General features: G+C 40.9%; 2 protein-coding genes across 3 annotated transcripts in view; one reads left to right on the top strand and one right to left on the bottom strand.

Moving 5' to 3' along the window:
- The window catches only part of ANAPC10 (anaphase promoting complex subunit 10), a 406,696-nt gene that overhangs the window by 141,419 nt on the left and 251,685 nt on the right, over positions 1-13,592 (bottom strand). The window lies entirely within an intron of this gene.
- The window catches only part of HHIP (hedgehog interacting protein), a 97,251-nt gene continuing 83,891 nt past the window's right edge, over positions 233-13,592 (top strand). For both annotated transcript variants that reach the window (XM_074991911.1, XM_074991912.1), the window contains exons 1-2: positions 233-496; positions 7,262-7,457. In XM_074991911.1, the coding sequence (XP_074848012.1) occupies positions 233-496; positions 7,262-7,457 (460 nt within the window). The remainder of the gene's footprint in view (positions 497-7,261; positions 7,458-13,592) is intronic.

The following is a 13,592-nucleotide window of genomic DNA, read 5'->3' as shown; positions in this document are numbered from 1 at the left end:
CTCGCGCCGCTCTAGCCCCTCAGCACCCTCCCACTACGCTCGGCTCTAGCATCGGGTTGGGGGCGCGGGTGGGGGACACACGGGTTTTCCCTCTAGAGTTTTTCCCCGTCATCACTGTCCAGGCTTCCTCCCCCGTTTGGGGGCCGCGGATTCCCCGCTTGGCGGTGCAGAAAGAGACTCAGTCGGGGCAGGGGGCAGGGCTGCTCTGGGGCTCCCCCCCCCCCACTCAGTGATGCTGAAGATGCTCCCGTTGCAACTGCTGCTGGTGGCCGTGGTTCTGTGCTTCTTTGAGGGGGATGCCAAGTTTGGGGAGAGCGGGGCCAGGAGGAGAAAGTGCCTGAACGGTAACCCCCCGAGGCGCCTTAAAAAGCGAGACAGGAGGATGATGTTCCTGGAGCCTGCCAACGGAGGGGAGCTGATGTGCCGGGGCTTCTACCCTCGCCTGTCCTGCTGCTCCAGGACTGACAGTCAGGGGCTGCTGCACATTGAGAGTAAGGTAGGCGACCAAGGGACTGGGCTTATCTAGCAACTGGGGGGTGTGGGGGTTTGATCTGTTAACATGGAAGCATTAAAGTGGTGCTGATTTAGTTCCTTGTGAGTTCCACAGACCTGTCTCCAGAGCTGCTCATCTGGAAGGGAGATGCATTGGGAGAGCACTTTTAAAAGAAAGTTCTCTCCCTTTTATAAGTTAGAAATGTGCCGAGTTTCCAGGAGATCTTACAAATCTCTTTGGTTTAGACCCTCCCGAGGCTCAGAGGAGCAGCTCTGTGGTACGCTTATTGGCAAGTGCCCTTCTCTCACGAAAAGTGGACTTCTGGTACAAGGACCCTGTGCTAAGGAGATGGCTTAAGAAAGACGGGAGACAAACGGTTGTTTTGGATTAAGTTTGTGCATTGGCAGCAGTGATACCGTAAATTAACTTTGATGGTGGTTTCCGGTTTATTTTTTCTGGGGGCAAAAAGCGTGTACGAGTCTCCCCACGTGTTTGGTTAGCAGGTCAGCAATGAGTTTGGAGAGTAGATGGTGCTGATGCATCAGAGTTTAGTGATCTATAGTCAAAGCTCTTGTATTACACGTGTTTACGTGTATCAGCTGTAAGGGACTCCGCTGTTACTATTGATTTCTCACACAAGCTGGCATGAGATGCCTTTTCAGTGGCTGCTGATGTATGTGCTTAGTCTAAAACTGAAAAGTAGTATCTTAGTGGAATTTTGAAATACTGACTTTTATGCTTCTTTTAGTAGCTTAATTTCTCTTTATTAATGCGTTTGAAGATTTCTCTTAAGTTGTTAATATATAATTCTTCAGGATCTTGTTTGATAAGCAGGGCAACGTTAAGTGTGTCTACAGAGAGGGAAATTGCTGAATAACGTCATTAAGAATCACTGCACGTGAAATAAACAATCAGGTGTCTTCTACCCCGCGCCTCCCCCTCCCCCGCCCACCCACTATCCCCTCCCAGTTTAAAGGTTTAATTAAGAATTCCTCAGTTACAACACTGTAGTTGTCAAGGTCTGAGAGACTCTTGGAAAACTTGTGTTTCAGTCTTGCTGGCTCAAGCATAATAAAAAAAAATACCCAGCCTCAATCGAATTTTTATGCTCAGTTCACGGTAGATTTCACTCCATTCTCATGTAAACAGCTTCTACGAATCAACATATGTGTCTGGGTGGTATCTCTCACTTTGTTTTGTAACAAAAAGCCATATTGCATCATTTAATTTGCTCAAGTCATGCAAATAGGAAAAAATCAATAGGACAAAAAGGGGTCGACTTATCCTCCTCCCCACTAAACTGCTGCCCACACACAGAGTCCTGTTGCTTATGGCAAAAGAATAACAACAACACCATTGTGTTTGTTAGTTGGTTCACTAATGGGTGAAACTGGAGAACATCATTCTCCTTCAGTCCCCAGCTCTGTCCAAATGTTCATGCCTTTTGATGGAGCATTTGTCCTACCCCCTCTATTCCCAGATGAGTGAGAACAGTCTTACTGCAGGTTTTCAGCTGCAGAGCTTCCTTTATTCTTACCATATGCAACAGTAGTTTGAGATTCAGTGCAGATATATTTCTTCATGCTGTCCAGAGACAGTGTCATTAAGCTCCTGTGTGGTAATTCAATTAAATTACAAAATAACTACATTCAGATAACCTTAAAGAGCCTAATTGGAGTGCACAAAAGTCAGACTAAAGAGTGGAAAATATGTCCTTAACTCACCCTGTTTGTAATATATAGGTATTGCAGCACATGTTGTGTCAGATCACCCACTGTTTGGAGAGCCGTGCAACAGTAGATTAAATGTGGTGAATTAAAGATGGAGTTTTAGACAGTTTTGAATTTTTTATATGTAGTAGGTTTTGTTCCTTTACATTACTTGACTAAATCTTTTGTTTATTTTTTTTTTGTTTTGGAGCCAGTAATAACAAATCCTTGAACTGTATGAATGTTTCAAAACAGTATGCCATGGCATCTATTTCTAAGCATTAAAACCTACCTTATAAATAGAGATTTACACTTTTTACTGGGTGTCATTCTAAAAGGTTTTAAAACCACATTATTTATCCATTAAATGTCAATCATTACAGCAATCTTAAATCTGTTTTATCATGTAAATATCTATTTAGACTTTTTTTTCCAAAATACATGCTGTTTATATTTGGTAGCCCATTTCTCAAGAGTCTAGACTTTATAATCTATCATGCAAAACACTTGGAAAGAACTTTGCAAAAAGTGGGTTTTTGAGACTGTATTCTACAAGGGTTCCGAAAGCAGGTCACTGCCCAGATCTTTAATGTAATATAGAGTCATATTAATTCACAGCATTGAGTGTCTATGACATTAATAGGAACCTGAACATTAGCACATGATTTTTTTTAGAGCAACTGGGTTTGCTCAACAAGCACTTTCAGTTTCAGATTATGTTATTCTTTAAGATTCTGTGTCAGCCTTGAGATGACTTTATGATCAAATTATTAATCTTCTTTATAGTGAAAATACTTACAGTCCCTTCAGCACAGCAAAGCATCAATAAAGGGCTCTGCTTTAATAAACAGACAAAATTAAACTGCATCTAGTAATATTTTTGTATAATGCTGGCATTTAACTCTTTGTCTTCCTGCTTTCTGGAATATCCCCACTTTACCACTAGGTTCGCTGAAGTCAGAGTTGAGTAGTGTGACACCAGAGTTTTTAAAGGTTTGCTCTTAGCCAGATAGGCACAAAATGTTCTCTACCTTGGATGGTTTCACAGCCAAGGCTGTCAAGGAATGGGTGAAAAGTAATTGTTTTCAAGTGTGCCCTTTTACAATCATTTGTTTGCTCTGGCTCTTTCATGGACAAAGGCTATTGTTGAACACATCCAACTAAACAAATAACTCATCTTGGGGTCCCTTTAACAGCTGCCTTGGTACAATGATCCATTTACATATTAGCCTAAAATTGAAACTGAACTCTTTAATGACATAATCCAGCACTATAGAACAGAAGAAACATATGTTCCACCCAACAGCTGAACAACCTTGTAGGCATATGATTTTTCGAAATAATTCTGGTATGCCAAATACAGTTTAACAAAACATTTTACGTCACTGACATATATTTTCTCTGTTAACATCAAACCCACACTGTTTTTGTCAAATAAACACAGAGCATGCAAAACAGATTGCTATATTACATTTATAGACTTTCCCTCTCTTTTGGGTGACTTTCTGCTTTTCCCTCTCGCTATTTTTGTTGTCAATAAAACAGTCTTGTAAGTTGTACTTTCCTGTGATCCAGTATTTATCTTACCTTTCTTCTATGAGTTTTACTTTCCTGTGGCTAGAGATTAAAGGATGATCTTACAGATGTTGTAAATTAGTCAGCAGCAGGCATAATCATTACTAGGCATGCTGCAGTAATGTTTGGAAGTTTTACATGTTTTCCATAGCAAACCACTGCAAATTCGATGGTTTCACATATAATGCTTAAAAATTGACACAGGAAATTAGTTTACAGATCTTTAAGAGACCAAAGATTGTCAATCTTAAAGTTAAAGGTCATTTTTTATATGTTCACCATAAATACTGTGTTCAAAACAGTGTTTAAGCCTTTGCCTAAATCTATTTAATTGGACTTCAGTAAGGCTATTGATTTATTGAAACCAAAGCTAGAATAATGGCTCTATCTGCCTTCAGATAGGTATTTCTACAGCAGACCTGATACAGAGCAAATTTTTTCCATCCTATGGTCAACTGGCATGAAACTTAACATAATACTACTGTATATGATTTTCAGACAATTTGCTGAGTCCCATTCCCTAATTCTTTTGGTTAGTTATTGTATGACCAAGACACATTCCAAAAATTGAGAGGGACTAAATTCCTCAAGGACTAAAATCAAACCCCTGGTGGATAGCAGCTGGTCAGCGGGATTAGGATCCTTTGTTTTATCTTTAGCTATTAAAAGGGAGGCTGGAATTTCTTAGTAGTATATAACTGGGTAATTAAATGCATTTTCCACAAAAACAAATTACCTTTGTTTTTTTCTATTTTTTGAATCACGTAGGCTGGTATCTTCCTATAGAACTGTGGCAATATATCTGCATCAGTTGTAGAGTTAAGCAATAATAATAATAATCATCAACTCAGTATTTACCTTTTCTTCACCACTTACTACTACCACCAACGTAGCCCAGTGCTTGAATGAGATTAGTGTAGAAATGAAGACAGCTGATTCTAATGGACAGAGTAGAGCCCTTTGCACTGCAAACTTGGTGTAATTTTCTTGGTGATAAATACACCCAAAATTGGGCAATTCAGGCCATAGATTGAGTGCTCCTGGATTCTTCACTGATGCTAAATTCTCACATGGCAGCATCCACGAGTAAAACAGTCTACCCTCTGTGGCTGGCTAGGAAACTCCATTCCATCATGCTGTACATAGACCTGGTCTTAGTTATATAGGGTTTTGTCTTTTACCATCTGGACTTCAGCAATGCAATATATCTGGTCATGAAACCTTCATTCAGTAGTAAGTTCCAGCTGGTATAGAATGTGTCCTCAGAAGCATGGCCTACCATGCATACACAAGACCTATCCTCCATTGGTTTGCCCTAGGAGAAAATCAAGGCTAAGTGTAAACTAGGGAAATAAGTCCATTTCAGATGCGCACTTCTAGCGATAGCATTTGCGTAGCTAAAACCAATGAATTGGAATAGACTAATTTCCCTCGTGAAGACCTACCCTCTATATTCTTGCGTGAACCTCCCTTACTCCACACAATAGTGTGGAGTATAGGAGTTGACTTCCAACCCCAGAAAGATTGATTTTTGCCACGTCTTCACCAGATAGGCAAAATTGAACTCTGGAAGATTGACCCTGATGAGGTCGATCTTCCACTTAGTATAGACGAGCCCCAAGTTCAAGATCTTGGTTGTTATCTTCAAGGCCCTCAAAGACTTGGGCCCAGCATACCTAAAAAGATCAGCTAAAATTCTAGGATGAAGACTGTGGCTGACTACTCTGCTCTCCAAGCATAACAAAACTTTTTAACCTAAGGGCAAAACTCATCCATGCAGGAAACTGGCTTTCTCAGGGACTGGAATGAGACTGAAATGAATAGGATAATCTAAGGGGCTACGCTATTCTCACCACCTTCTACTCCAAGTGCAAGGCATGCTTCTTCCATTCTGCCCTCTCTCATACAAATGCGTATCAGTGCATACACTTAAACAAAACAACCTCTTCCCAAAACAAAAACAACTGCACTACACTGTGCACTAAAATTTCTAACTATAAGAGGAGAGGAGAGAGCACTCAGATACTATGGTGATGATAGCAATATAAGAACCTGTACAGTGCAGACTATTTAGTCTTTTCACAGCGTGAAAAACAGTGATATCAAATCTACTCTGAAATCTGAGAACATGCATAGGAGAAGCAAGGTTATGTAAAATTGTTAGCAGCATTAGTTTTTTATAAATAGAATTTCTTTATAATTATATAATACTGAGATGCTGTTGTCATAGAGAGGTAGCCGTGTTATTTTGTATCTTCACAAAACAAAAAACCAGTCATGTAGCACTTTAAAGTCTAATAATATAATTTTTTAGGTGATGAGCTTTCATGGAACAGGCCCACTTCTTCAGAATTTTCCAGATCTAAAGAAGTGGGTCTGTCCCATGAAAGCTCATCACCTAAAAAATTATATTGTTAGTCTTTAACATACTACAGGACTGCTTTTTTGCTTTTTTGTTTTGCGAGATGCTATTCTTTAGGTTCTCTAAGTCCTGATCCAATGCGCATTGGCTTCAGTGAATACTGGGTTGAGCCATAATGCACTTTTGGTTTCAAGCGATCGAAAAACAAGCCTTTACTCTACCTTGTGGTTTACAATAAGATATGAAGTGCATAATATTACAGACTAATAGTAAAGAATGTGCTGTTTTTCCACGAACATTTATTTTTCATGGTATGCTGACACTGTACTCCCCAGGCGCTTGTGTTTACTTACGCAAAATATCAAGTATGGCGTTGTGCTTAAGTAAATATTATGCATAATATATGGACTTCTTTCAGAGCAAAGTTAAAATTGTATAATAAGACAAACTATATTAAGGAAAATTTCAAATTTTCCATTTCGTATTAACAGAAATTACTGAAAATCCAAGGCTTTATTGACCAATAGTTTACATCGCTATAAGCAATGAATAAAATTGCACTGGAAAGCAGAAAAATCAGAACAACCCCCTTTGAGAATTCTACCACAGGAGTGTCACAATCCAAAGTCTGTGTATTTTATAACTACCTGGAGATTGTTTTTCTAATGTGTTCTGACATTTAATTTTTAAACCTTTAGGTAACTCTTAATCTGAACCTCTTATGCATGTAACTTTCAGCATCATCTATAAGAGATGTGGATATAGGGTCTGTTTCTGCAGCCCTTGCTTCTGCCAGTAATTCTTACTTATGTGAGTATTCCCGCTGATCAAGGAGTACTCACAAAATTAAGAGATTGCAGGTTTGATTAGTGGGAGTAAATTAATTTTCATTTGGAAAGAGAAGCACTTGCTAGCACTCTAAAATCTAATGATTTATTACGTCATCATCTTTCATAGTAAAAATGTTTGCACTTGGCCTGGTGACTTAAATATGACATGTTACTGATAAATAACGGTACTGGGTACATTAGCATGATTTACTTATATTATTTCAAAGCATTTTTTTGTATAAGACAGGGAAGTAGGTCATGTGTTTATTTGTTTCTGGTTTGTGGCTTGCAGATATTTTCTGTTTCCAACAACACAGAATGTGTGAAGCTACTGGAAGAAATCAAATGTGCACACTGCTCACCACATGCTCAGAATCTATTCCATTCACCTGAGAAAGGGGAAGCATCTGAAAGAGAACTAGCTCTTCCCTTCCTGTGCAAGGACTATTGTAAAGAATTCTATTATACTTGCAGAGGTCAAATACCAGGTAAAACCTTTTGCAAATTAACGGACTAAAAATGTCTAACTTTAAATGCTCTATATTGCTTCAGAGATCATGGATCAGATCCTACAGTCCTTCATCAGGGAAAATCCCAGAGACATCAAGGACTGCAGCAAAAAGTGATCTATGGTGTAACTTTTAAAATCACCAGAATGTTATTTTCTGTACTGAAATTTCACTTTGTTTACCCGAAGCATAACAATTAGCCATCCATGAAAAAGTTCTGATGATACATTGCTTTAAAACCAAAAGAAAAGAGAAGCTGTCTTATGTAGGTACCATAAAGATGTTGAATACTTTAGGTATCCTTTCCTACTTTGGTCATCAGATACCATTGTTTTTAAATGTATTTTCTGGGGTTCAAAGCCCACTGAAATCAGTGGGAGTCTTTATAGTGTCTTCAGTGCCCTTTGAATCAGTTTGGTGATGCTGTTAGCAACATGGGCCCAAATCCCAGCCTTAACTGAACGTGAAGGGCCCTGCCATAGTCACAGGGTTTACCCTGGCATAACTGAAAGTGGAATTTGGCCCCTGGTGTCTGTAGCCATCACACAAATATCTCTTAACACCTTTACACAAGATTGCCAAAAAAAAAAAACACCTGAAAAGATATTGTCTTAAAGATTATTATGTTAAGCAACATTATTAGTAATTACAGGACTAGGGCATTTATATAACTATGATTGCCTTTTATTCAGCTGTTCCTCTCGCCGTATTAAAACAATGTTGGCACCGTGGGGAAAAAAAAGATGAACTAGTCGGATTTTTGAGAGGATTCTTTAAAAAAAATGAATGTAGCTCTGAGTTAAGTAAGATCATGACAAACTTGTGAATAATCATTTGTAACATGAACAGTTCTGTAAAACTATAGCATAAAACATCAGAACTGTGGAAGAGGGAAGGCTTTAAGTGGGGAATGCTTTTATTGCTTGTATACAATATGTACTTTGTTTTCTTTGAACTCCCAGAAGTACAAGACTTTTCTGTAGTGTTTTCTTATTGACTTGCAAAACATTTTGAATAGAGTTGTTTTTTTATCCCTTTGGTGCGGTTTAACATGTATCTAAACTCATTCAAATATGAAAATATTATTATTGTCTTTATAAACTGCAGAGATGTTTCTAAGGCTTCTTAAACCAGCTGTTTCTTGCTTTTATCACATTCCCCAGAGCAAAGCAGAATATCATAGTTGCTGAGACTGCCTGCAGAGCAGAGATAACAGAGTAGATATTTGTAAATGTTTGGCCCATCCTGGAAGCCACTACAGAGTATTTTTAAATACAAGTTACTAACTAATCCAAATGATGAGTGTATTCTGCTGAACATTTACATCATCTTTTAAATAGTGTCTAAGTTTCTGAGAAAAATGCTCAATAGGAAAAAAAAAGTTAAGGAGGGAGGTGGAGTCAGAGAGGGAATGGGCTAAGCAGCACAGGAGCTACGGCCTCAGGATCCTAACTCCCCAGATCAACGTATGTGGTGATGAATGACAAATTTATTTTTCTACAAAGTTTGTATATATGTAAAACTGCTGAAGTGCATCAAGATGTCAAGTGCTTTTTGTGACCACCCAAGTTGCCTTGAAAGATAACCAGATGAAAGCATAACTTTAGCACTGGACAGAGCACTGTGCTTTGCAGGAAAGAGCTTGCAAGCTAGCTAGAATAGGATTTTTCCAACATCAATCAGATGCTAATAATGATTCTAAATACTTGTTCTGAGAGTGGGCTGCACTAACAAAAAGTCGTTGCATACTTATGTCGAATAGGGTTAATTGATTTGTTTGGCAGAGTGGTCATTGGCACATGTATTAATATTTCATGAAGGTATTGAGATTCAGATCACATTTTTGGTGAAAGTGACCTATAGAGTCCTCGAATGTCCTTCAAACTATATATCTACATTTAAAAGCAAATTCACAGTTCATTAGAGTTTTATAATCTATGTGTGAGATCTGTGTTTCCCATTTGAACATTTTACAAACTTGACTGGTATTGAAAAAACAAACAAAAAAATCCACAGTCTAAGTTTCATTACCTACATTGCTTGACATGAACTGCAAAGAACAGGCTCTTGTGAGGCAATGTGCCTTAGTGGAACATGCACAGGCTATGCAGTGACCAGGCCCCAAGTTCTAATCCTGGCTCTCCTACTGACTACCTGTTAGGCATTTGACATATCAATTGATTTCTCTCCTTCAGTTTCTCCATCCGTACATTGAGGGAATAATGCCCATCACAGGGGCATTACAAGTAATAGTTAGTGATGGGAAAGATGCTTTTTATTTAATACAGTGATATATGAATAATAAATATTAACTAGAGCAACTGAGCAAGTTTTGGTTCAAATGAATTTTCAGCTTTGGAGAAAAAACCTGTTGCTTATCGTTGAATTATAGGTTCATTTTCTGAATAGCTCTATTATGGAGTAGCAAAGTTTTCTCCATCTGCAAGTCAGAAATACTAGTAGGTACTTAGCCTCTTTGGACTGATATTAGGAAATACCTATGAAAACAGTATATTTTAATACTATGAGCTTGAGTTTGCATTTTTATGCATTTAAAATAGCACTTCCACTGGAGTTTTGAATGCACAAGGAATGAGGGATCAGATCCACCCACCCTTCTCCTTTTCTTGCCAAAGGTCAGAAGCATATAGTATGAGGTATAAAAATAATACTTAGAAAAGTTGTGTAGGCATGTACTACAAGATGATATAATGGTTGGTGCAGAAGCCCCTGGTTTAGCTCAGACATCTAATCTCACTTTAGCATCTGAGCTTTACAGAGAAACTCAATCTCAGTTAGTGTTGGGACACTGTATTTAAGTCTGTTAATGTAATTTATTTATTATGAATTTTAAATTTTGTGAAGTGCTCTTAGATCTTGGGAAGAGTGGGTCTGTTATCTATTTTGCTACATCTAAATAAATAGAGGATTTATTCTCCCTTAAACCAATGGGCAGAATTTCCATTAATGACAATGGAAGCCACATATACTAGGGAAAAATGTACCCTACCTTCACAGCTACAGAGGATTCTGACATCCAAAGCCAGAAGAAGAATTTTGGGGTAGTTTAATGCAAGTGAAAGAGCAGTGGCAAACTAGGGTTAGGGGCAGATACTCCATTACTACATTATCCTGTGTTTCTCCTTTCCTACAGAAGAGTAGACACATTAGGACAATGGAGGCTGTTGAAGCCTAATAGACATTTGGCAACCCTTCCCAATTTCACTGGGAGTCTCCCAGAATCAGGCTTGAGCTCCCGAAAGCTTCTGCAGTCAAACAGAGCATGCCTGCTAAGAGTCTGGCAGCACAGCAGGTGTCACTCTCAGAAGCAGCCCCTTGGTGGAGAGGTTGGGGAGTCTTGGCATGGTGCACCCACCTGAAGTAAGGACTCAGCAGCTCCCATGGAAGCTGCAGGGGCAGTGCCTGAAGGCAGGGGCAAAGACAAGAACCCTCTAGCCCTCCTCCCACGCATTGGGCCTCAGGGTGGTGTCCGCTGCTTCAAAGAGTGGCACTGGGGCAGAATAGGCAGGGATCCTGCTTTTAGCTCTGTTGTGCCACCAACCAGGACTCCAAGCCACCCAAGACAAGTGCTGCCTGGCTGACTCCCAGATCCCAAATGCCTCTCAAACTCAACCCCCTGCTCCAGCTGTGAGCCCCCTCCCAAAGACAGCAACCTGTACCCCTCCCACTTTCCAACACCTTCACCAACCCTAAGCCCTCTCCTGCACCCAAACTCCCTCCCAGAGACTGCACTTCCCATCCTCTCTTGCCCCCGGAACTCCTGCCCCAGGCTTAGTCCAGAGACCTCTCCCAAACTCCTAAGCTGAGCGGAATAAGGGGATTTCAAAAGGTCTAGGGTGCTTTCAAAAGGACCCCCGTATAGCTGCTCACTTTCGAAGCACCACGTCCAGAAGCGTCCTAATGCTAATGAGGAGCTGAATATTCAATTCAGCGCCTCATTAGTAATCTTCAAAATGGCCATTAGCATGGCCATTTTGAAGGTTTGTGCCCATATAGCCACACCCTAGATGTTAAACTTGAGGTGCAGATTTTTTGCCAATAAGTGGGATCCAAATCAAAAAGACACAAATGTTGGGAGAAAACAACCTCCTGCACTGCAGTTCCAGAACTACTTTCACAGTTGCTAGATATATGCAGAAAAATGCCAAGGGAGGTTGTCACTAGCAGAAGCTGCAACAGTGCCTCAGTGTGCGGCTGCTGGGTGTAGGCAGGCCCATTACCAGACACCCGAAAAATTCACTCGGCTAGAGTTGTGTATCCAGCTAATTTGGTAATCTCCAAAAGCTTCAGCAGGGGGAATATCTTGGTGAAGTCGCCCAGGAACACTGATGAGCATTTTAAGGGGAGGGAGTTGCCGGTGCGCCCGTGGCACTGCCAGCCCAGCACGCTGGCCAGCTCCCTGGCCCCAACCCCGCCAGTGCTCCTGCGACTTGTTGGCACTCCCCTGGAAGAGCTCCAGGAGCCTGCTCTCCCCTGCACTCCGTCCGGCTTCCTGGCCCTGGCAGCGCTCCCTGGCGTGCCTGTGCTCCCCTGCATACCAACTGGTTCCGTAGCCCCAGTGCTCCCCTGGCCCCAGCCAGCTCCCTGGTCCCAGAACTGCCTGCACTCCCCCCAGCCCCAGCCAGCTTCCCAGCTCTCAAGCTACTAGTGTTCCCCTGGCCCCAGCCAGAGATACTGCAGCTTTGTCTCCCTCGGCTGCCTGTGCCTCTCCTGAGCCCTGTCTGTGCCCGCCCACCTGCCCCCACCGGCTGCTCTCTCTGAGCCGACACATTTGAATATCCAGCAACCTCCCAGTCCTGAGGTGGCCAGATATGAACGAGATTATTGTAGAAAGTGATGGCCATTACATAAGCTAAGGAAGAGTACGATTTCAAGAAGAGCATGGTCCACGGGCTGAGAAGCAGCAAAAAAGTTAGGTTAATAATAGCTGGAGAAATAGTTGGAAATTTGGTCGGGAAGATGATTTTAGGGACTTTGGTGAAAGCTGTTTCTGTGGAGGGAGATACCATCTTAATATAGTCAAGAAGGAGAATTCCAGACAGCAGTTGTAGGCAGTATGTTCAGTGAGCCCTGAAATGAAGGGGAGAAGAGAGAAAGTAGGTGGAAAAGTGGGGTTGAGGGCATTTGTTTATGATGAGGAAATTTGCGCTTATTCAGTGTGAAAGGGCTGAACCACTGGAGAATGAAGAATTGAGGAAAATATTAAGAAAAGGAGAGGACAGAATAGGGATATCCAGATGGGAAGAAGGGAAACTATTGTAGAAGCAGTTGGAGTGGTGACACGAAGAGAGCAAACAAGAAATTTCAGTTTTGGTAATGGGGACAAGTAGAGAGGGTGATTTGGAGGAAGGGTTAGAGTGAGAAGAGAAATCCCATCATATGTCCTTAATTTAAAAAAATAGTGACATCCTGATCTTGAGGGGGGGGGGCAGAATTGTAAGAGAGGCAGCTAGGGTGGCAAATTTGCAAGGGCAGAATTGAATCAGAATGCAGAAGGGATGCTTCTTGGCTATTGATAGGGAAGAGCTGTAGGAGGTAGAATGAATTTGTATTGGTGGAAGTTAGCATGGCTGTGGGACTGCCACCCAGGATGCTTAGCTAGATGAATTCAGGAGCAGAGGAAGTTGTTGGTGAGTGAAGCCAAGCCTGATGGTTGGTTGTGGGGTGACCTTGAGATACGAAAGAGGTAGGAGTCAAGGGTGAAAGAAAAACAGAGTGAGACAAGGATGAAAGGTAAGGTGAGAGTGGGGGGGAATAGTTTCTGAGCCTGGAAGCTCCAACCTTCCTTAGCAAGTTTTGGATCCAGATTGGATCCCAAATCCAAATGAAGGGTTTAGATCTAGATTACTTGCTTTAAACAATCCTCAACTTCAGGGATACCCAGATTGGGAATTTAGGCTGATTACTCCTCCTTTTTACTGTTCATTTTTCAAATATGAAGAATTACAAAGCTTACCAGTATCCCAGAAAAACAGGAGAGACTTAAAATGAACAAAGAAAACTCATAATCACATGTAAGATTAATTTAAAACATAGCAAGAGATAAAGAAATTCACATAGGGCCAAGCTTTACAGCTCTTAGAGGTAAGCCCC

The sequence above is a fragment of the Carettochelys insculpta genome, chromosome 4 (assembly GCF_033958435.1).
Source record: "Carettochelys insculpta isolate YL-2023 chromosome 4, ASM3395843v1, whole genome shotgun sequence".
In the NCBI taxonomy this organism is placed as follows: Eukaryota; Metazoa; Chordata; order Testudines; family Carettochelyidae; genus Carettochelys; species Carettochelys insculpta.
The sequence above is the reverse complement of the archived record's forward strand: the minus strand, read 5'-3'. Positions and strand labels throughout refer to the sequence as shown.